The sequence below is a fragment of the Hyperolius riggenbachi genome, chromosome 2 (genome assembly GCF_040937935.1).
Source record: "Hyperolius riggenbachi isolate aHypRig1 chromosome 2, aHypRig1.pri, whole genome shotgun sequence".
Lineage (NCBI taxonomy): Eukaryota > Metazoa > Chordata > Amphibia > Anura > Hyperoliidae > Hyperolius > Hyperolius riggenbachi.
In genome coordinates this window covers 496,350,780-496,374,893 of record NC_090647.1, presented here as the reverse complement: position 1 = coordinate 496,374,893, position 24,114 = coordinate 496,350,780, and the positions used below count along the sequence as shown (strand labels likewise).

General features: G+C 44.3%; 1 protein-coding gene across 6 annotated transcripts in view; it reads left to right on the top strand.

Annotated features, from left to right (window-relative positions):
- Positions 1 to 24,114, top strand: part of SON (SON DNA and RNA binding protein) — a 123,755-nt gene that overhangs the window by 35,579 nt on the left and 64,062 nt on the right. For all 6 annotated transcript variants that reach the window (XR_011026511.1, XR_011026513.1, XR_011026512.1 and 3 more), the window contains exons 3-4: positions 476 to 13,771; positions 18,208 to 18,374. Coding sequence is in view for 2 of the 6 variants with exons in the window: in XM_068270435.1 (XP_068126536.1) it covers positions 476 to 13,771; positions 18,208 to 18,374 (13,463 nt within the window). In the remaining 4 variants the exon portion in view is untranslated. The remainder of the gene's footprint in view (positions 1 to 475; positions 13,772 to 18,207; positions 18,375 to 24,114) is intronic.

The following is a 24,114-nucleotide window of genomic DNA, read 5'->3' as shown; positions in this document are numbered from 1 at the left end:
CCTTTCCAGGAAGGTGGTCCTATTCTAATCTCTGCTTCTTTCCCAGCCCTAATGTCGGCTACTTCAAAATGACTGTCAATTCCTGCCCTTTCCTGTAATTGTCAACAGTGTCAAAATAAGGGGAATGGCTATGATCAGCAGTGCCACCTTCTAGTTCCTGTTGCTGGTGGTGGCATCACAGGTGGCCTCACAGTGGTGTTCTTCCTCATGGTGAATTCAAGCAGGGTATTGGAGAGGGGGCTGAGGGGTGCAGACATCCGGGGGAAGGTGAATATCTGTTGTTCTGCCCCCATGGTTTGGTTTTCCCTTTATTCTTGACCAGTGTAATAAGCCTTTACTTTCTCACCTGTTTCTAAAAAAAAAAAAAAAAAAAATATGATTTTAGTTTGTCTCAATATCAAGTGTAATTTGTTTTCTGTGTGTGTGATTTTCAGGTCTGTGTTTTTGATTTTAGTTTTCTTTTCTCTTCCTACAGCTGTTGAAACAGAAAGTCCGCCAAAAGAATTGACACCTGCTGAAGTTATCTCTGATGATGAAGTAAAGAGGGACTCCTCAAAAAAGAAATCTAAGAAACACAAAAAACACAAAAGTAAGAAGAAAAAGAAGAAAAAGAAAAAAGAGAAACACGAGAAAAGATCAAAATCGGTTTCAAGTATCGAGGACCAAGAGAATGTGAATTCAGAAACAAAGTCTGTATGGAAGCCAGCCTTTGCCTCACCTCCAAAAGAGCAAAGCCAGTTAAATGACTTGCTGTCAACAAGAGAAAGCACAGATGTAGCTGCTCAGTCTTCACAAAGTATACTAGAAGAAAATCTTAGCTGTGCGCAAGAGGATCGTCTGCCTGGGCTACAGTTAGATGTAGATTCTGGTTTCTTTGGCCCAAAATGCCCAAATGAAATAATCAAAAACATTTGCTCTAATTCTTCGGCAATTGTTGATGTCGGTAGTAGACCATCATGTGAAGCATCGAACCTCACTGCTCAGCAATGTCTTGTGTCCCCTGCAGGTGAAAATGTTCTTGAAACTGCTAAAAGTCAGCACAGTGAAGCACTTTATCCTAGAAGTCCAGAAGCAAAATGCATAGGAGTAAACAATTTAGATGTAAACATCAAAGATTCACTTCACACTGACATATCTGGATCTAAGTCAAAATCCAAGGACAAATCACGGTCAAGATCCAAGTCCCTGTTGCGACAGCAGCGCTCACGTTCCAGGTCATTAATAAAGGTGCCAAAGAGCCGTCATAGTAGTACAAAATCTCCTAAAATTAGACAACAGTCACGATCTAGTTCACGTGATCAAAGAAGGCGATCCCATTCCACATCAGTAGGACAGAGGCAAAGATCACGCTCCAAATCTCCAGGAAGGAGACGACGATCGCAATCAAAAACTTCTAGATATTCAAAATCCCCAATAAGGAGCTGGTGGTCGAAATCTATAAGAAATCGGCAGAGATCTGTATCTGTGACAAGACGACACAAGTCAAGAACCAGATCACCTGCAAGAAGGTGTAAATCAAGGACCAGGTCACCTGAAAATAGACATGGTTCAAGGACATGGTCTAGATCACCTGGTAGGCGAAGAAAATCAAGATCGACAAGCAGAAAATTTAGGCCAAGATCAAAATCACCAAAAAGAAATCGATCGGATTCTCGTTCATTGTCCAGGAGGCGGAATTCAGCATCTCAATTGGGCTCCAGGAGACAAAGGTCAAGGTCAGGCTCATCTCCTAGGAGGCAGAAGTCAAAGTCCGGGTCTGCTGCAAGGAGGAGAAGATCTGGGTCTAATACTGCATTCAAAAGACGAAGGTCCAGGTCCGTCTCCCTTGCCAGAAGGCGCAAGTCCAGATCTTCATCCTTAGCCAGAAGGCGCAAGTCCAGGTCCACCTCCTTAGCCAGAAGGCGCAAGTCCAGGTCCATCTCCTTAGCCAGAAGGCGCAAGTCCAGGTCCTCCTCCTTAGCAAGAAGGCGTAGGTCAACCTCCCATGCAAGACAGCGCAGGTCCAGGTCGGTTTCTGCTGGCAGAAAACGCAAATCCAGATCAACCTCGCTGGTCAGAAGACGCAGGTCAAGGTCGGCTTCACCTGTCAGGAGACGTAGATCCAAGTCTGCTTCTCCTGTAAGAAGGCACAAATCCAGGTCCACTTCAGCTATCAGAAGGCGTAGGTCCAGGTCAGCCTCGCCTGCCAGACGACGAAGATCCAAGTCTGCCTCGTCAGCCAGACGACGTAGATCAAGGTCAGCTTCTACAGTCAGAAGAAGAAGATCCAGGTCTGACTCATCTATGAAGAGACACGTTTCCAAGTCAAGTTCACCTGTCAGGAGGCAGAGATCCATTTCCATCTCTAGGAGACAGAAATTTGCTGAGAGACTTGAAAGACCAAGTCCCAAAGCTGCTGTGAAAAGGCAAAGCCCACGGGATGGTTCTGTTGCTAAAGCACAGAGTTCACGATCCTCCTCTGCTAATAGACCATCTAAGGACGACTCCCATAGAAGGAAGTCCAGGTCACCCTCATCCACCAGAAAACAATCACAATCTACAACAAGAAATAAGTCAGAGTCAAGATCAGTTGAAAGGAAAGACCGATCAAGATCTAAGTCTACTGAAGTGAGAAATCCAGGACTCCAGGCTTTAAATGAGAAACGTTCTGATTCTCCAGCTCTTGTGCAAGACCGGCTTTCTTCTCCAAAAGGAAACATTAACAATGACGCTCAGGCTACCTGTATAACCTCAGACGTTAACTTTAAATCTGAAAGTTTTTGTTCGGAAAGCAAAACCCCTGTTACAGAACTACTGGAACTCTCTAGTGGAAATCAGAATGTGACGGATTCATCAGTCAAGTCAAGTTGTCATCAAATTCTTCCCAGTGGTAAAGCATCTGTTACAGAGCCTCTGACATCTCCATGTGCATTAGTAGAACCCTATAAAACTGTTGAACAGCCAGTAGCAGTGACTCTCCATGGAGACACTGTTGCCTCTGAAATAACTGGAGTTCTTCATCCACCACGGATCATAAGCCCAGACATTGCTGAGGAAAGAAGTTGTGATCTCATTCAAAAGTCTGACCTAGAGACCAGGGACACTTGTGCAAACAGAGCCACTATGTCTTTGAAAACTGATGGAACCAATCACAGAGACATTTCTGGCAGACTTCATCCAGCCGCTTCTGACAAACGCAGTATAGAAAGTGAATGTGAGTTTGTGAATCAAAGTTTACAATCTGATAACACTTTACAAAGTAGCAGTTTTGAAGCAGAAGGCAGTGTCTCCACCTTCAAGGACTCTGTGCTTTCCGGAAAGGAGGGTATCCATTCATCTCCTCGCTCAAACCTCTTTGAATCCAGCAAAAAGTGGATAAGTAAAAGTGAGGCCAGTAAAAACAGTGAGTTGAACATTCCACCATCAACTTGTTCTCTATCATATGCAGGGCCGTCCCTGGAGTATTCATGTACTTTAGTGGAAGGAGCTAGTTCTGCCTCAAGTAGTGATGAATCAAAGTCTGTCAGCATTCCTTCACATCAGGTTCCTTTAACTAACGATATCCCTTTGGAATCCGGAATAAAGCCAAATCCATATTTTACCGACACCAGTACAAATTCTGAATCTTCATTCAGTTCTTTAACAAAGAGACAGAAAAGTACAAAAGGCCAATTCTCCTCAGTGTTTGATTCTCAAGTATACAGTAGTTCTAACAGACTTTTGAAGGATGAAGATCTGTCCTCTAATTTTAGCTTAAGAAATGCAGATGATGAGACAGTACTTCAGAATTGCACTGAAACCTCTCCGATAACTAAAAATGATCAGAGCTGTAACGATGACCAGAAGGCAATAACAATTGTATCTGGCAACTCCGCTAAAATCTGTTTAACAGATATTACTGTTAAGAGTGTTCAAGAATCATCTTATCTAACTGACCATAATCTGAGTAGCAAGTATAATGAAGCATGTTCTTCAGAAAATAAACAGAGTTATAAGCTTGGAATACAGCATTACCAAGATGAGAATAAGAAATCGTCTGATACCGAGTCATCACCACAGGCAGAGGCAGACATTCCCCAGTTGCACTTGGAGACCAAGCTTTATGTTAACCTTGAAAGAACTCCAGAATCTGCAGAAACATGTGAGTTGTCAGAGTCTCAAGATCAAAAAGATGTTAATTTGCAAGACTCAAGACTTTCTCCTGATCAAAAAATCTGCACAACTTTTACTGCTCGTACATTTTCTTCCAAAAAGAATGAGCTTGAGGTTTTGCAGCCTGCTGGGCCTCATCAGTCAAATTACAATTCCTCAGAAAAGAACAGAGAATTTTTGCTTGCTTCTTCAAAACCGCTTTATGTTGAACACCAAAGATATGATGAGTTGCATGTAGACGCATCAAAAGATACAAGTGAAGCCAGCAGTGCTACTAAACCTCTCCAAAGAGTAGAACATATCCGTGTACCGAAGAATAAAAATGAATGTGAGACCTTTCATGTGGAACAAGAGCCTATTTTTGCGCCTAGTGGAAAAATATCTTCTGATACACCGAAGAATTTCTGCTCCGTAGAGGTGACCTCGCAGAAGCAGATACAGATTCAAGAATATGAACTCCCTGAATCCACTCTGAAAAAGCCAGCAAATGAGAATAGGGAAGCCAACAAACACTCAAATGTCAAAAAAATCGAAGATGGTAGATCTAAGGAGGGGGCTGCCATTCTCAGCAGAGATTCTCAGATTGACATTGACAAATTTGCTGAAGGAAATGTAAATCTAGACCAAGAAACTTGTTTGCCCATCAGTCAGAAAGCTGGCGCTGAAATGATTGTGACACCTGTGACTAAAAAAAATCAATGCACAGACGTTTTATCCAAGCATGTCGAAGAAGTGACTTTAGAAATAGACACTGAACATAATCAAAAAAGTGAAGAGCATCACAAAAACACTTATCCTGTTTCTCGGACTGAATCAATATCTGATCGTCCCGAAAGCACAGAAACCCAAAAGGAATCTAAACTTTCAATGCATGAAAATCAAAAACCTCCTACAGCAGTGACAGTGCAGTTTAAGTTCAGTAAAACATTTAAGACACTTCCTAGTTCTCAGATATGTAACACTTCTGATGAGTCTTCAGATAAAGAGAATTCTAAAGTTATTTCATCGTCACCCACAAGAACCTTATCCTCTTCTACTTTGCTAAGTTCCTCATGTGAGGTATCCTCAAAACCCAGTACAAAATTACCTCAGAATATTTTACAGCAGGAACAGCTAGATGTCACTTTTGAGCCCTTAAAATTAGACAGCCTTTCTAATGCAGAACAAGTTGGAAACGATTTATTGCAGCAGGATACTGTCCAAGCAACAGATGACTCCCAATCCAGTGGGACCATCAAGCATACATTTCCTCATCTATCCAATGCTTCATCAAAATTGGGAGTTAAGCAGAGGCAGTACCGTTCCAGGTCTGTAGCTCAAGACAGTCGCTCACCATCTGTAGACCGTGGCAAGACTTCTCGCTCAAGGTCAAAATCTGCAACCAGAAAAAGACGTTCGCGTTCTAAGTCTGTTTCTAAGAAAAAACGTTCACAGTCATCATCCAGAAAGAAAAGCTCTCATTCAAAGTCATCCAAAAGGAAACCATCTCGGTCAAAGTCACGAGGAAGAAAAAGGCGTTCACAGTCCAAATCTAAAAGTAAAAAAAAGCATTCCCCATCCAAGTCATCAGGAAAGCGAAAGCGTTCACGTTCAAAATCCACAGAAGCAGTCAAGTCTGTTGGGAAAGAACAAGGTTCACGATCCAAATCTAAAACTACAAGAAAGCGAGCACAATCAAAATCTCCAGTTGGCAGATCACGTTCTAAATCAGCAACTAGGAAAAGTTCACATTCAAAAACTACAGATATTAGAAAGGATTCACAGTCTAAGTCTTTGTCATCAAGGAGCCGGTCACGGTCAGCATCTGCATCGAGGATACACATTTCTCGCACAAAAGCATTGTTACACAGGAAACGTTCCTCATCAGGGTCAAAATCTAAATCACCCAGAAGACGTTCTCTTTCAAAAGATAAGGGCCGTTCTCACTCTAGATCTCCAGCTCAAAGGCATCAAAGTCGATCAAGATCTCGAACAGGCAGGCAACGTTCAAGATCGCGGAGAAGATGGCGCCGCTCTCGGTCGCTCTCATTGTCCAGAAGACGTTCTAGATCATCTTCTAAAACTTCACATTCTTTGTCCACCAAGAAAAGGCGTTCAGTATCTAAGTCACCTACTCGTAGTCGTCGCTCTAGATCACAAGTCAAACAAAAAGACAAATCTCCTTTAAGTAAGCGCAAGTCTATATCACCTTTACCACAGAAGAAAACTATCCAGTCAAAAGCAACTGCTTTTAAACACAGCATAGGTTTGAAGTCTCTTATTCAAAAGCAGTTATCCCAAGCTAAATCTCAAGGAAGTGGGGGGAAGCTGTCCAACAAAGAACAGATACCTTTATCAACTATTGCAGCAAGAGCACAATTATCTGCATCCACGTTTTCTCCTAGAGCTCAAGTATCTACATCTAGCTTAACTACAGTACCTGTGCCCAACCTAGCAGAAGTACCTCTACCTAGCGAACCTGGAAGTGGCCAAGTTCCTGTACCCAGTTTGCCCCCAGCAGATCAGTTGCCTGTGACTGGTCTAGCTGCTGAGGCTGCAGTACCTGTACCTGACTTAAGCAATGCAACTCAGTGGCATGTACCAGATATATCCAGTGGAGCACAGTGGCCTGTACCTGATATAACTGCTGGAACACAGTGGTCCATGTCCGATATGACAGCTGGTGCACAGTGGCCAATGGCAGATCTTGCAGCTAGCTCACATTGGCCAATGCATGATTTAACCATGGGAGCACAGTGGTCTGTTCCTGATCTTGCTGCTGGAACACCATGGGCAGTGCCTGATGTGACCACTGGAGCCCAATGGACTGTGCCTGATTTAACTGCCAGTACACACTGGACTGTACCTGACCTCACTGCTCGATCACAGTGGGCTATGACGAACTTGGCACCTGGCGCACAGTGGGCTGTTCCTGATTTAGCTGCCACTGCACAGTGGGCCGTCCCTGATCTCACCTCAGGAACACATATACAAAGTGCAGACTTGGCTCCTGAGGCTCAGGTCCCTGGCTCAGACCTTACTGCTGAAGCTCAGGTCCCAGGTTCTGACCTAGGAACTGAAGCCCAAGTTCCTGGATCTGATTTGGCAGCTGAAGCCCAGGTACCTGGGTCAGACTTGGTTAGTGAAGCACAGGTACCTGTTCAAGATAACGTTGCTTATGGTTCTGATAATGAACTTGTTTCTGAAGGACACAATATGATGCCTGATGTAGCTGCTGAAGCATTGGTGCCTGTGGCTAATGGAACACTTGTGCCTGATGTGGCAGCTGGAATTCCTTTGCCTGATGTGACTGCCGCAGCTCAGATTCCTGTACCTGATGTTGCTGCTACAGCACACATGCCAGTGCCAGACGTAGCCACTACTGCTCAGAGTCTTATGTCTGGCTATGCTGTAGCACGTTCTTTCAGAACTGTCCATGAATCTATGTTTGATAGCCCACCGAAACCATCAGATTACTCAGATTTGTCTTCAGCAACTGGAGAATCTGCTGACATATTTTGTGTAAATGAGAAACTAGTGTCTGCTGAACAACTAGAATCTGAAACTCTTAATAGGACTGTGCAGGAAACCGTCTTGGAAACTTCGACTAGCATTGCTGACATGCTGCCTTGTGAAGCGTCTTCAAAGCATGCCATAGTCCCTGAAATTTCTGCCAGTCCCCCACAAGAAGACACAACTTTGAACTCTGAGAACCAGCTTAATGATGATCACTACAGTACATCCAGCCTCACATTATCGGAACCATGTTTACAACCTGATAACCCACTGCTGACAGACACTGCCAATAATTCAAGTAGTACTGATGTTCTTTATGGATCCCATGATGATGATAATTGTCCATTTTTGCCTACGTCAGATGCTAGTAATCCTTTACTGATTGATTCCAACATTGAATCCAGTACCAACTTACTACTGGAACCATGTGTCAACATAGTGGAACCCTACACAAGCCCTGATCACGCCACATTGGTTGAGTCATATAGTAGCCCAGACCATAGCTTGCTTATAGAACCATACTGTAGTCCAGATCATGCCTTATTGGTTACTGAGTTTTCTGCTTCTGAACACCCTTTATTGACTGAACCACAGGTTGTTTCTGATCCCTTAGAGTTGACCGATTCCTGTGCTAGTCCTGGTCCCTTTTCAAAAGCTGAAGCCAATTCAAACTTTGGCCATTCACCTCAGGAATCAGTTGTACGTGATATCCATGCAGATTGTCACCAGCAAATTGAACACATCACCACATTACCATTTTCAGAGCCTGAAGAATGCTATAACGGTTCTAATCAGCCTGAATCGGTTGAACCTGATGCTAGCCCCAGCTGCCACAAGTCAACAAAACTCAATGCTGACCTAGACATTCCTCAGCTTGTTGAACCTTACACTAGTCCAGAGCATCCACAGATTGTGGAAGCTTATTCCAGCCCAGAACATCTTCCATTGGTTGAAGCCTGTAACAGCCCAGAGTGTCCACAGCTTGTAGAACCCTACAGTAGCCCCCAGTGTCCAAAGCTTGTTGAACCATATGGCAGTCCTGAGAGCCAAGATCTTACTGAATCATTTGACAACCCAGTGCATCCACAACTGGTTCAACCATATACTAGCTCTGAGCATTCACAGGTGGTTCAATCATGTGTCAGCCCAGAACATCCACAACTGGTTCAACAATATGCTAGCCCAAAGAATCTCCAGCTAGTTCAGTCGTATGCTATCCCAAAGCTTCCACAGCTTGTTCAAGCATATGTCAGCCCAGAACACCCACAGTTAGATGAACCATATACAAGTCCAGAGCATCCACAACTGGTTCAAGCATATGCCAGCCCAGAGCACCCTCAATTGGTTCAACAGTATGCTAGCCCAGAGTATCCACAGCTTGTTCAACCATATGCCAGCCCAGAACATCCACAGCTGGTTCAACCATATGCTAGCGCAAAGACTCTGCAGCTGGTTCAGTCATATGATAGCCCAGAGTGCCTAGAGCAGGTTCAATCGTACACAAATCCAGAGGACCCTCATCCTGTTCAGTTATGTGCAAGGCCAGAGGATGTGGTGGTCCAGGCATGTGCTAGCCCTGAACACCTACAGCTGGTTGAGATATGTTCCAGCACAGAGCAGCCACAGCTAGTTGATACATCTTCCAGCCCAGAAAAGCCACAGCTAGTTGAGGCTTGTTCCAAACCAGCAGAGTCACCACTGCATGAGTCATGTGTAAGTCCCGAAAGCCCACTGCTGGCTGAAGCATGTTCCAGCCCCGAACACCCACAGCTTGCTCAACCATGTGCCAGTCCAGAACAGCAACAGTTGGTTCAAACATATTCTGACCCTTATGACCCCCAGTTAGGTGGTTCTTATACAAGTCCTGACCACTCCCAACTGGTTCAGCCTTTTTCCATCCCAAATGTGGTTGACTTAAGTACCAGTTCAGAGCAATTGCAAGCATCTCCGCCATATGCCAGCTCAGATTGCCTAGAGCTTGTTCAGCCATATGACAATTCAGGACACTTGCAGCTGAACCAGACACTAAATAGCCAGGTGTGTGTGCAGCAAGATCATCCATCTGTCAGCCCTGAGCAAGTACAGATAGTTGAAAAAGATGTCACCCCAGAGTGCATTTATGGGGATCAGATAGCCAGCCCAGACCATCCACAGATTGTTCAGTCATGTGAAAGTTCTTTAGAAGTGAATCAATCCCAGGCCAGCGAAGAGTACCAACAGCTTGTACAGTCCTACTTAAGTCCTAACCCCCCTCAGCTAACTGAATCAGAAGATAGACCTAACCATTCACTTCCGGTTGAATCGCTTTCCAGTTCAGACCAAACACCTGCAACTGTGTCTAACTCAGGTCCTGACTTACCTGTAAATATTGACTCTGATGAAAACCCACAGTTAATTGAAGCAGCGCTACCTGAGGTGAGATTTGAACCCTCACCTGAAAAACATGATAAAGCTGGACCATTGCCTGAAGAATCTTTCTGTAGTGTTGTCCAAAGGAGTTCACATGAAAACAGTCCCAGTCATAGTCTTTCTGTATTAGAAGATTGTCATAGCACTTCAATTAAAATTCAGTCTCAGGAGCCCTTCAGTAGTGCTCATAAATCTCCCTACAATGATCCTTCTGAAAGTAGTGACCATGTGGTGTCAAAGGAAGATTGCAGTGACTCTGCTCAGTATCTAACTGTGCACTATACATCTGGCACAGTCCAATACCACTCAGAAGATGAGAACCCCCTTGAGCAAGAACTGTGTTCATTGGAAGCTAATGCCCTCTCTGAGCAAACAGAACTAACTAAACCACAGAGCTTTCCAGACAAGTCAGAGACAGAAGAATGTTTCCGCTCTGCCTCGGTACCTCATTTGGATAAAGTTTATTCAAGTGGTGGGCAGGGACTTTCAGATGCTTCTGTCCATATAACCGCTCAACCATCAACTGAAGAACAGAGTACTACTACCTCCCGGCTTCTCAAAGGTGATTTGGATGTTCCAGATGTTGAAGAGCCAACTGCTGTCCTTCATACACCTTTGCACAGTTCTGCACATTCCATAATGCCCTTATCTGATGGAGCCAGATGTTCTGAAGTATCCTTACCAGATAGATCCTTATCCAGTGTGAATGCTCACTCAGATGACAGGGCTGTACCCAGTCTAGAACAGGAAGAAAAACCTGAAAGTTTTGAACTGCAGAAAACTTCAGATGTGTCTGAGCAGCATTTAGCCAACAAGACTCCACATCCCTCAGAATGTGATTCTGTAGATATAGCAGCTGAAACCCAGGTGCTTTTGGACAAGTCTTATTCAAGCCCAGTTCATTCACTACAGCATAAAATCTTAGAAAATTACAGTTACTCTCTCATAGATAAATCCTCATTTAGCCCTAGCCAGTCTGTTCAAGAGAACTCTCTTAGTGGTACTGAGCAAAAAGGTGTCTGGGATGTTACCGGGGAAATCCATTCAGAAAGAGTCTATTCGAAAGACAGCCCAATTATAAATAATCCAGAAATAAATGACATTCCTACACTTGCTGACCCTGTACTTGGAGTGCCTTTAAAGAGCAGTCAACCCCTGTCACCAGAACAAGATCACCACAAATCTGTTGAATCACCTCTGTCAGCTGATTTGCCGCTACTAAGTCATGATAAAATGAAAAGTTTTACTCCTGAACAAGTTTCTGCATTGTCTGTTGAAGCTGAAATGCCTATAACAGAGGATTCTGAAGATCTTGGTCTTGATCACCAGTACAAAATTCCACCTCCAGATCTTTTGCCATTTGACTCTGAACAACCCTCATACTTGTTTCCTAATTCTGAATCTTCATCTGAACCAGTTTTATTCAATTCACAGCAACCTCCAGAACTTTTGCCATATGATTCTGAGCAACCTACAAACCCTTTTCAAATTATTTCAGACTTCTCTTCTGAGCAGGACTCTTCAGTCTTCCATACACCACCTGAATTATTGCCTTATGATTCTGAACAATCTACTGAGCTCCTTAAATCTACCCCAGAATCAAGTGAAGAGAAAATGCCTGTCTGTGTATCAGAAGATCTGTCAATTTTACCTTCTGATGTAGTTTCTCCAACTGCTGCATCAGCTGTGAATCAAGTTTACTTGGACATTAACCCAGACTCAATAGCTGAAGTTGATACATCAGCAACTGAAAAGGTTTCCATGGCTGAGGAAAGAGTAGATGATGGTGAACCTTCTATAGAAGCAAATTATACCCCTATTGTTTTAGCAAATCAATTGTCCAGCCCTGAATATAACTTAAAATCTTCCAAAGCAACTCCTCCTCTTGAGAAGCAACACTCTGAAGTTTCAGAGGTGTTGTCTGTGAAGCCACTTCCTATTGTTGATAGTGTTCAAGAGCTACCACCTTCAGAATTTTTATGTGAAGAGACATTATGTTTGCCTGAGCAGCAAGCTGTGCCTGATACAACTCCTCAACCACTAACTGAAAAAGAAGTTTGCGTTGAACAAGCACCGCATGTTTCAGAAGATTTCCTAGAGTCTGTGCTTCCTTTATGTACTGAACAATGCAAAACAGACAATATATCTTTGCTATCAAATGTATCTTCAAGTTTTGAAGTTCAGACCTCTTCTGGTGACATTGGGAACTTATCACAACAGGAAGAACCACCGTTGACACAGTTACATGCTGCTATGGATGTCATTAAGAAGCGCTCACGTTCTAAGTCTTTAACTAAATCTGAGATTCCTCAGTCCCAGTCTACATCTAAAGAGAAGGACTCTCATTCAAAGTCAGCAAACAGTGCTGCACGTTCTTGTTCTCAATCAAAAGCCAGAAAAAAATCAAGATCTAAATCTACTACACGGAAGAAGCGATCACGCTCAAGATCAGCAACCCGTGTCAAGAAATCTCGTTCAAAGTCGGTGGTTAAAACAAAGCGATCCAGATCAAAGTCAACGGCTAAACGAAAGAAATCCCGTTCAGCTTCAGGAACACGGCGCAGGAGACCTCGATCGCGGTCTGGGTCTAGGAAGAGACGGTCTCGTTCAACATCCATACCTCACAAGCAGTCATCCCGCTCTTCATCTATAGCTCGTAGAAGAAGGTCTCGCTCTTCCCATAGAAGACGTTCCCACTCATCATCTGTAGACCATAAACGTTCTCATTCACATTCTGTTGTTCGACGGAAGCGTTCCCGTTCACCTTCTGTTGCTCGTAGGAGGCGCTCCCGTACCCGGTCTCCAGTTCGAAGAAGAAGATCTCGTTCATCTTCTATAACCCGCCGGAGGCACTCACGGTCCTCTTCAGTGGCACGCAGAAGACGCTCCCGCTCATCTTCTATCACTCGCAGGAGACATTCTCGGTCATCTTCTGTATCACGAAGGAGGCATTCACCCTCACTTCCTATAGCACGCCGGAGGAGATCGCCATCTGCACCATTAAGCAGATGGAGACGTTCCCGATCGCCATCTTCAGCACATAAAAGACGGTCCCGCTCAGTCTCCCGCAAAAAACGATCCCGTTCGCCTTCTGTATCTCACAAAAGGCGTTCTCCATCAGCCACCCGTAGAAGGCGCTCTCGGACTCCATCTGCTCCTCGTAGAAAACGCTCCCCCTCGGCTTCTCGCAAAAGACACTCTCGCTCCAGCTCAGCTACACGCAAGAGACTTTCTCGATCTGCATCTGTTTCCAAGAAGAAGCGGTCCAGATCTTTGTCTCAATCACGCAAAATGCGTTCCAGAACTCCATCCATTGCCTCTAAAAGGAAGTCTGAATCTAAATCTCCAACTCCAAAATCACCCAAAAACACTTTGTCAAAGGCTGATCGATCTCGGAGTCGCTCCCAGAGTAATACCACTCGCAAAAGAAAAAGCCACTCAAGATCCTTGTCGAGAGACAAAAGTAAAGCAAATGAAAAGAGACGGAAAAGGTCTAGCTCTAAAGAACACTATAGCACTAAACAGAGAAGGAAAAGTCGAACCCCTCCACGAAGGAAAAAGTCAAGATCCCCAGCAAGAAGGGCAAGCCCGTGCAGATCTCCTGTTAGAAGGCGACGCTCAAGGTCACCAGTTAGGAGAAAAAGCTTCAGTAGATCACCAGTTCGTCGAAAGCGATCAAGATCCAGAGATCAGTCAATGGATTCTGCCCGATCCCCAAAGCGTCTTACAGATCTTGGTAAGCATTATCTCACTTTGCTTCTACTACAGTTAAAAATAGGATGATTGGAACGGTTAGTGCACTTGTACCATCACAAATGTTGAGTAATGTTTTAAAGTGAACCTAAAGTCAGGAAGAAAAAATGAGTTTAACTCACCTGGGACTTCCCTCAGCCCCCTGAAGCTGATCGGTGCCCACGCTGACTCCATCAGATGTCCCTGGACCGGCCGGCGGTGACTTTCGGTTTTGCCGTCACCGGCCGACAGGCTGGGAACGCGAGTGATTCTTCGCGTTCCCAGCCAGAATAGCGCCCCCTATGCTGCTATTGCGGCCCTTCTATGCTGCAATAGCAGCATAGGGGGCGATATTCTGGCTGGGAACGCGAAGAATCACTCGCGTTCCCAGCCTGTCGGCCGGTGACGGCGAAACCGGATGTCGCCGCCGGCCGGTCCAGGGACATCTGATGGAGTCAGCGTGGGCACCGATCAGCTTCAGGGGGCTGAGGGAAGCCCCAGGTGAGTTAAACTCATTTTTTCTTTCTGACTTTAGGTTCACTTTAACCAGCCGGGCGGTATGGACGAGCTCAGCTCGTCCATCACCGCCGGAGGCTGCCGCTCAGGCCCTGCTGGGCCGATTTTCATCAAATAAAGAGCAGCACACGCAGCCGGCACTTTGCCAGCCGCGTGTGCTGCCCGATCGCTGCCGCTCTGCGGCGGTCCGCCGCGAGCAGCGGCGAAAGAGGGTCCCCCCAGCCGCCTGAGCCCAGCGTAGCCGGAACAAAAAGTTCCGGCCAGCGCTAAGGGCTGGATCGGAGGCGGCTGACGTCAGGACGTCGGCTGACGTCCATGACGTCACTCCGCTCGTCGCTATGGCGACGATGTAAGCAAAACAAGGAAGGCCGCTCATTGCGGCCTTCCTTGTTTATTCTGGGCGCCGGAGGCGATCGGAAGAACGCCTCCGGAGCGCCCTCTAGTGGGCTTTCATGCAGCCAACTTTCAGTTGGCTGCATGAAATAGTTGTTTTTTTATTTAAAAAAAACCCTCCCGCAGCCGCCCTGGCGATCTTAATAGAACGCCAGGGTGGTTAAGTCTACCTAAAGGTGCCCATACACGCATCGTTTTTTCCCAATTAGATTCCCTGCAGATTTTATTCTTCTGCAGGGAAGTGAGTACCCTATATGTCAGGTCATAAAATTTTGATCGATTTTGACCAAGAAATGTATCCAAAGTATTGAGACAGAATGTAAAATTTAAGTTAGTCATGGGCGGGGCGAGAGCATTGGTAGATCGATTGCCTATAGCGTTGCACTGCATGGAACAATGCAATACTACGATTCGATCGATTTTCAATAGATTCCTTGATGGAATTTATTGGCAGTCTATGTGCATTGTGTGTGGTCTGAATCGATTCCTTCTGAATCAATTATTTTGGAATCTTGGATGGAAAGCAATAAATGTATGGCCAGCTTTACTCTATACAATGTTAGATTTGGTGTAAACTCTAGAGGAAAAGGTGGAAATAATGCTTCATTTTTACAATAATTATATATAAATGACTTTGTCAGTGTTTGCCCATTGTAAAATCTTTCCCCTCCCTGATTTACATTCTGACATTCATCACATGGTTCAGAAGAAAAGGGAAAGATACCCATAAAGCAGCAGACTGACAATAATTTATCAAAAGTGTAACAATCTTTATCTGTACAAAAAACATTCCAAAACATTATAAAAACAATAAAAAAAATCAAAAGAGGTGAAGGATGGTTTTAATGTAAATAATTACGTAATTCTGAATGCAATATAACGGTAATTATTCCTGAAAAGGGTCAGGTCCCTGCAAATGATTGTAGGTACAAAAGTGTGAACCAAGTAATAGTAAATAAAAGTACTCACTAAGCAATATGAGCACAAAATAGCCACAAAAAATTATCAATCACATCAAAATTAGAAAAGTGTGATCCAAGCCAAAACTATATAATTATATAGAAAAGGGGATATTGGCAGTGGAAAAGGAGTATATCAACAGGACAACAGCCTATAGAAAGTAGTGTGAACCAAGCCAATGGTAAAGAGGAATGAAAATGAGGGTAAGAAGAGCTATGGAATCACAGCAAAAAATGAGTGAATAAGTGGAGTATAGAGAATGTGGCAATGGATAATGTGAATGAGAAATAAAACTTACATCAAAAAGATGGTGGAGGTGCACCAGTGGCCCAAGGGGGAAGCCTTAATGCATTGCTTCAGAAGATGCTTGATCGCATGGTGACATTTTTACTGCTGGCAGGTGATGTCAGTGAAAGGAGATGCTGCTTGCTTTTTTGGGCAGTTGGAAACAGCTGTTATCTCCCACAATGCAACAAGGCTCCCACAGTGTGTTGTCCGTACCATGGTCCAGACATCACACTGTGGGAGGGGTTTCACCACCATATCAGCCATACAGAGCCCCCTGATGATCAGTTTGCGGAAAGGAAAATATTTCTCATGGGAAAGGGGTTATCAGCTACTGATTGGGATGAAGTTCAATTCTTGGTTACGGTTTCTCTGTAAAATCTAACAAAAATCTAGACATTCTCCTTTTTTTTTTTTTTTGTATTTAAAATTAATTGATAAAGGCCCCTTTTTTTAAGCGATTTGGAGTGGTGCATGATCAGTGGCTACTAGGGATGGTCTATGAGATGCAAATGATTGAATTAATGCATTATTATGTAAATTGTGTATGCAAATTCATGCAGATTGAAAATAAATGCTTGAGTATAAGTCTAGAAATTGAGGTCTGATTCACTTCATAAAAGTATAGGGGTCGACTTATACACGAGTCACAGGCAACATTGAGCACACTGAGTTGTGTGCACTAATAGTCACATTCCCATTTGCAGCAATTTACCCTGTAGTAAGTGATATTTGAGGAAAGGAAATGCCAAGAAAACACAGGTCTGAAAGTCCTGGCCACAACCATTAACAAGGAAAGGGGCAGGGGGGGGGGGGGGGGGGGGGATGCTGGGCTGCATAAAAGAGAGTGAAGGGAGGGTAGTTGAATTCCACCAAAGTAGAATTCGGGTTATCGGTTTCTAAGCTGCCTAATTTTTCATACAAAATGTGCCTCACTTTTTTTCTATAGCATACAATTTGTAATAAGGGGAACCTGAAGTGAGAGGTACAGTTGCGCTCATAAGTTTAAATACCCTGACAGAATTTGATTTCTTAACCATTTTTTATAGAACATGAAATTAAAAAAAAACTTTTTTCACTCATGGTTAGTGGGTGGCCGAATCCATTTATTGTCAAACAACTCTATAGAAATCATAATCCCTACACAAACTACCTAAATCCTCATCAATCATCCTCGTCAAAGGTTTACATACTCCAGTTCTTAATACCGTTATTGCCTCCTTTAACATCAATGACAGCTTGAAATCTTCGTTTGCGTTTAGTTTTGGATGAGGTTTTTTTTTAATCTTCTCAGATGGTAAAGCTGCCCATTCTTCTTGCCAAAAAGCCTCCAGTTCCCCTAAAACTCTTGGGCTGTCTTGCATAAACTGCACGTTTTGAGGTCTTCCCCAGAGTGGCTCAATGATTTTGAGGTCAGGAGATTGAGATGGCCACTCCAGAACCTTCACTTTATGTTGCTGTAGCCAATGACAGGTGGACTTGGTCTTGTGTTTTGGATCATGGTCATGTCGGAATGGCCAAGTATGTCCCATGCTCAGCTTCCTGGCTGATGAGATCAAATTTTCTTCCAGTATTTTTTTATTTATTGCATTCATATTGCCATCGATTCTGACCAGATTTCCTGTGCTTTTGTAGCTCAAACATCCCCCAAACATCAGCAGTCCACCACCATGTTTCACAATAGAATATGGTATACATTTCATCATAGGCCTCGTTGACTCCTCTCCAAATGTAGCATTTATGGTCGTGGCCAAAAAGTAAACTTTTAGCCTCATCACTCTAAATGACTTTGTGCCCAGAAGGTTTGAGGCTTGTCTCATGCAGACCATCTTCCTTCAAGTGCCTCCTGATTGTGCATCTTGAAACCGCTAAACCACATTTTCAGAGAGCCCTGCTTTTCACCTTAAGTTATTTGTGGGGTTTTCCTTGTATTCCGAACAATTTTTCAAGCGTTTTTCAGTTTTTCGAGCGTTTTCTAGTGAGTTGAAGCAACAATTTTTGGTGAATTGCTGAGCTTCTACCGTATGCATGGGAATCTAAGTAAATTTAAAAAAAAAAATCTTTGTCAATTTTAACACTGAGGTTGTGAACAGTGCTTTTCAGAGAGTAATTGCAGGGGCTAGCGAAATAATTGCATAATTTCAGTCTGCCCACAGTGAATGACTAAAGCTTTAGTTTAAGTAATATTCACCTCCATGAAACATTTTAACAAAAAATGACTGTCGCCATCAGTACATGAATCCGTGCTTACAATGGTCTATTTTTTTTTATTTATTTATTTTTCAGACAAAGCCCAGCTTCTGGAAATAGCAAAAGCTAATGCAGCTGCCATGTGTGCTAAGGCAGGCGTGCCATTGCCACTAAGCTTAAAGCCTGTTGTAACGCCTGCCATACCAACTGACGATAAAGTCACCCAGAGGACATATGGCACTACAATACAAGAGCTTACTGAGGTAACTGCTTCCTTTCAACACACACACACACACACTTTATTTTGGTAACTAGGGGTGGGGGGGTGGGGGGCAGGCAAGTGGTTAATCTTAATGGGAAATGTATGAATTAGTGTGTAATATGTTAGGGTATAATTTTCTGTTTGGCCACTAGATGTCCCCCCACTTTATCTCTCTGTGCGTACTGTTAGTACACTAACAAGAAAGAAGTAACTTGTGTCTGTTTTTACTTTCTGTTTGTCAATGATCACAACATCTCATTGATGCCGGTGATCCTTGATCACCGGCACTTAGATCAGTAAGTGGGAACTATGTTCCCATTCACTAATCTGTCTGCTAACGGATGGCTATCACAACAGAAGACGGATATCTATGTCCCTGGGCAGGAACTGAAGTCCTGCAGGACGTAGCTGTCTTCAAAAAGATAAGTAGTTAACTGCTTGCTGCTCCCTCTTCAGCCCACAGCACACAGATGCTCAGATTTTTTAACTGGTCCGGGACACAGGCCCGGCTTTAACTCCCATTTCAGGGCTAGTTTTTATTTATGTATTTAGTTGTAGAAGGATTTAAAGAGTACCTGAGATGAAAAACTTCTCAGGCACCACATTTACCTGGGGCTTCCTTAAAGGGACTCAGAGATGAGCCTTCCTCCTTTTTTTTTTTTACTTACCCGGGGCTTCCTCTAGCCCCATAAGCATGGATGTGTCCCTCACCGTCCTCCTGCGATGTTCCGTTCAGCCACGGTGAGCCCTAGTAAGCGGCACAGTGACTTCAGTGGCGGACCTTCGACGGAAGCGCAGAAGGCCCCGGCTGACGTCACTCAGTCAGGCTGAGTCGCGTACCGGGAGTTGACGGTGGCTGAACGGGTGATCGCAGGACAACGGCAAGGGACACATCCATGTTTATGGGGCTGTAGAAAGCCGCGGATGAAAAAAAAAAGGCAAGACTCCTCATTTCTGAGTCCCCTTAAAGTGAATGTTTACCGGTAAAAAAAAGAAAAAGTCAGATACTCACCTAAGGAGAGGGAAGGCTCGGTCCTAATGAGCCTTCCCTCTCCTCTCCCGGTGCCCGGTCCCGCGCAGGATCCCCCGTGGCAGTATTCGATCAGTTCGGTCAAATACTGCCACTTCCGCATGGCTTCGGAAGCCTTCGGGAGCACTCGGGCTCCCGATGACGCGGCCGCTCCATACTACGCATGCGCGAGCGCCCTCTATGACGCGCTCGCGCGTACGTAGTATGGAGCGGCCCGTCTTCGGAAGCCCGAGTGCTTCCGAAGGCCTCCGAAGTCCCTGCGGCGGCGGACGCGAACGGGGGAGCCAGCGCAGCACCGAGGGCACCGGGAGAGGAGAGGGAAGGCTCATTAGGACCGAGCCTTCCCTCTCCTTAGGTGAGTTTTTGTTTTTTTTACCGGTACCCATTGGCTTTAAAGCGGATCCGAGATGAAAAAGTGACTATAACAAGTAACTTGTCTATATATCTTATCTAAAGTTTAGATGGTTTACGCAGCAAATATAGCTGCAAAGAGTTTTAATAGAATATGATTTGTTCCTGTGATACGACAGCAGCCATGTTTGTAAACATTACAAAGAGGCAGGCTTATCTGTATCTTGAGCCATCAGCCTAATCCCCTCTCCTCCCCTCTGCCTCTGAAATCAATGGCTAGTAACACCTCCCCCTCCTCCTGCCCAGACTGAGCTCCCATGAGCCCTGCCAAGGCTCTCTGAAAGTCTGTGGGTGTGGCTTTTTTAGTTTGTAGGGAATTAGAGTATTAAAACAAAAACAAAAAAGTATTTGGCTTGAGGAATGCGCTATAAACAATAGGAAAGGGTCACAATTATGCAATGTGTAAAAGTTCACCTCGGATCCACTTTAAGGCCGCTGGTCCCTTGCCGTCAATTCAGCCCCAAAGCCTTGCGGGTCGCACTTAGTGCTCGACGAAGCGTTACTTTGCCCGGGTTTCAGGCTGAATTGCATGTGACAGCCACCCGGGATATGGTGATGGATGAGCGGCCTCAAGGGGGCTTAAAGAGAATCTGTATTGTTAAAATCGCACAAAAGTAAACATACCAGTGCGTTAGGGGACATCTCCTATTACCCTCTGTCACAATTTCGCCGCTCCTCGCCGCATTAAAAGTGGTTAAAAACAGTTTTAAAAAGTTTGTTTATAAACAAACAAAATAGCCACCAAAACAGGAAGTAGGTTGATGTACAGTATGTCCACACATAGAAAATACATCCATACACAAGCAGGCTGTATACACCCTTCCTTTTGAATCTCAAGAGATCATTTGTTTGTTTCTTTCCCCCTGCATCTCTCATGCACTAAAGTGTCAGGCTGCTCTTTTCTTTCTGCAAACAGCTTTGCCTTTGTCTGTAATTCCTCAGTATGTGAAAGCCCAGCCAGCTCAGAGGACGATTTATCCAGCTTGTAAAAGAGAAGAGAGAAGCTGCCCTAATCTAAATAATAAAGACACTGGTAAAAAGAGTGGCACTCTTCCAAAGTAGGGATAAGGGTGCCCAAGCCTCAAAAGATCCTCACACCTCTGGATCAAATCAATGTAGAAAGCGTCTAGGAGGCTGGCACTTCCAAGCGTGAAAAAGCTCTTTTATTGAAACATTAAAAAGTGGTAATACAGCGACAGCCCGCTGTTTCAGGTATCAGCCTTTCTTCAAGCTGTTACAACCACAAATGAGATATCACATACATTGTCCATATATAGTGTCAACCCATTAAAACATCCAATCAGTTTAAACTGCCCGCAGCCAATCACCTTACCTGCACTCCACGGCGGACCTGAGGGGAGACTGCATCCCTAACATGCAAATAAAGCAGGATTACATCATCACGGAGAGTACCGGCGCTCCACGCCAGCATCAGCCATAACTCCGTGTTCACACTCGCTGGGGTCAGGTCAGGTGACCTAAAACCATGACGTCATCACGCATACGCCGCCGCACGTCCATACACAGACTCTGCGCAAACTCAGTGCGCATAGAGTCACTACAATGACAGTAGGGGCAGCCCCTCCCAGAGGGATGTCTCTCCAACGTCATATGTAAACAAAGCCGCTGCAACAGCGCGACTAATTATTAGACATAGGGCTGCGCATCCCTGACAACGCTAATATCCGCATAAATTTATAAACGGATTTCACTCACCCATACCTCCCCAGCGAGTCAATCATCAGGGATATCTCCAAACAGTTCCTCCAGCACAGGCAAGGATGACAGCTCTGCAGAAAAGAGCATATACAATACATCAGAACATGCATAGTATCCTAACCATCATCATCAAATACAAAATCCCAGATCGTATTCTTTGTTTAATCCCCCTTCCCCCAACACACCCAATCTTTTGATCCAGCTCGCTTCTCTCCTAAGCAACTCCTTTAGTCTAGAACGTTTTCCCCTCCAAGATACCGGCACCCCATCAATAACCTGAACTTTTAATTGAGTAACATTATGATGCATCATAGTGAAGTGGGCTGAAACAGCCTGTTTCATATCTCCATTTCTGATAGCACTTTTGTGTGAACATATTCTATCCCTAACCTTCTGCGTGGTCATACCTATATACCCCAAGCCACATGGACACTTTAAATAGTATACCACGTAGCTTGACTCACAGGTATAAAGTTCTCTAATCCTATATTTAGTACCCTTAGATGGATGTGTGAATTCGGGACCTTTTGTAACATGTCCACACAGATGACAACCAAGGCAAGGAAATGTCCCGGTCCTTTTATTGGATTCAGCGTGCTTAGGTGCATGATAAAATACTTTATCTCTGATCGTGGGTGCTTTTTTGTAAGAGAGTAAGGGGGGGTATCTAAACTCTGGTATACTAGGAAATGCCTGGCTCAAGAGGTGCCAATGTCGTCTGATACTTTTCCCAATTTCTCCACTACAAGTGTTGTAGGTGGAAACAAAGGGAAGTCGGAATTGTCTATTGTCCTTTCTCCTAGGACGTATTTCCTGTTGTAGCTTCTCCTGCGGGTAACCCCTCTGCCTAAACTTTAGTACCATATCATCATGGCGTTTTTGTGCAACATCTGTGTTGGAAATAATCCTATTCAATCTAGCAAATTGTCCCTTGGGGATAGCGTCCTTAACATGAGGGGGATGGAAACTATCATAGTGTAATAGAGAGTTACGATCTGTATTCTTAATATGTAAGTCAGAGACAAGAGTACATCCATCCCTAATGATGGTAGTGTCAAGGAAGGTCACCTGTTCTAAACTAGTATGGCATGTCAGCTTAATCTCTCTGCAGCTCCGGGACAGGTCAACCATAAAGGAATCAAGGGTCGAATGTGGCCCCACCCACACACAAAAAATATCGTCTATAAATCTAAGCCAACACCTGGCATGTTTCTGAAACAGACGATTTGAATAAACAAAAGCCTCTTCATACAAACCCATATAAAGATTTGCATAGGATGGGGCCACATTCGACCCCATCGCCGTCCCACGCAGCTGCAGAAAGAATTCATCATGGAAAGAAAAGTAATTATATCTTAATACCACATTGAGTAGGTCAATAGCAAACAAGCGCTGATCCTTGGACAAGTCTGAACGTGTCAATAGGAACCAGTCAATAGCCTCCACACCTCCATCATGCGGGATGGAGGTGTAGAGGCTTTCAACATCCAACGTCACCAAGAGAAGCTCCTCCCCCTCAATCTCTAAACCTCTAATAGTCTGCAAAAACATATTTGTGTCTCTAACATAGGAATCAAGTGTAACAACCAGAGGCTGTAGTAATCTATCCAAAAACTGCGCAATGGGGACAAAAATGGACCCCATGCCGGCCACAATGGGTCTCCCCGGCGGCCGGCACGGGTCCTTGTGGATCTTAGGCAAAGTATAAAACTTCGGTGTAACAGGGTTGTCCTGGATAAGAAATTTAGCAACACCCTCATCAATAATACCTCCAGCTTTTGCCTTTTCAATAATGCTTTTAATTTTCTTTTGTATAAAGACTATAGGGTCTTCCTCTATTTTACGGTAGACTTCAACCTGAGCTAACTGGCCCCTAATTTCCTCCTCATAGTAACCACTATCTAAAACTACTACGGCTCCGCCTTTGTCAGCGGGCCGTATTGTGAGTTCTGTTCTTTTCTTCAAGTTCTCCAATGCCAACCGCTCATCCTTGGTAAGGTTAAACTGTACTCTCCTCATATGTTGTTCAGCCTCTAATCTCCCCATATCCTCCATAACTCGATTGCAAAAACTATCTATTACTAAATTGCCTGTAGGACAAAAGGAACTTTTGTTTCTAAGTCCAAAGTCCTTCAATGTGAGGCCTGTTTTCTCCATATCCTCCTGTCGTTCTCCAAACTGTGGCACTGTTCCAAAAAAATATTTTAGTTTTATAGTCCTGAAGAAGCGGAACAATTCCTGATCCAAATCAAAGAAATTGGGTAGGTTGGTAGGGCTAAAGTTGAGTCCATAATTAAGTACTCTTTCCTCAGTCACTGTCAAAGCATGACTGGAGATGTTGACTACTAGCTGTGGTGCTTCGATCAAGGTCTCTTGCGTAATTCCATCTGGCTCTTTGCTGGATCTTTTCGTGCGTTTGATCCTGGCCCTGCTCCCACCCCGCCTGCTGCTCCTCTTTGTGCCGGTGAGGCCTCCCGTGAGGACAAAAAATCAGAGGCAGAGGATCCATGGTCATCTCCCTGTGGGGGACGAGGACATGGTAATCTTCCTCTAGGTTTATTTGGCTTATTTGGCTTATTCA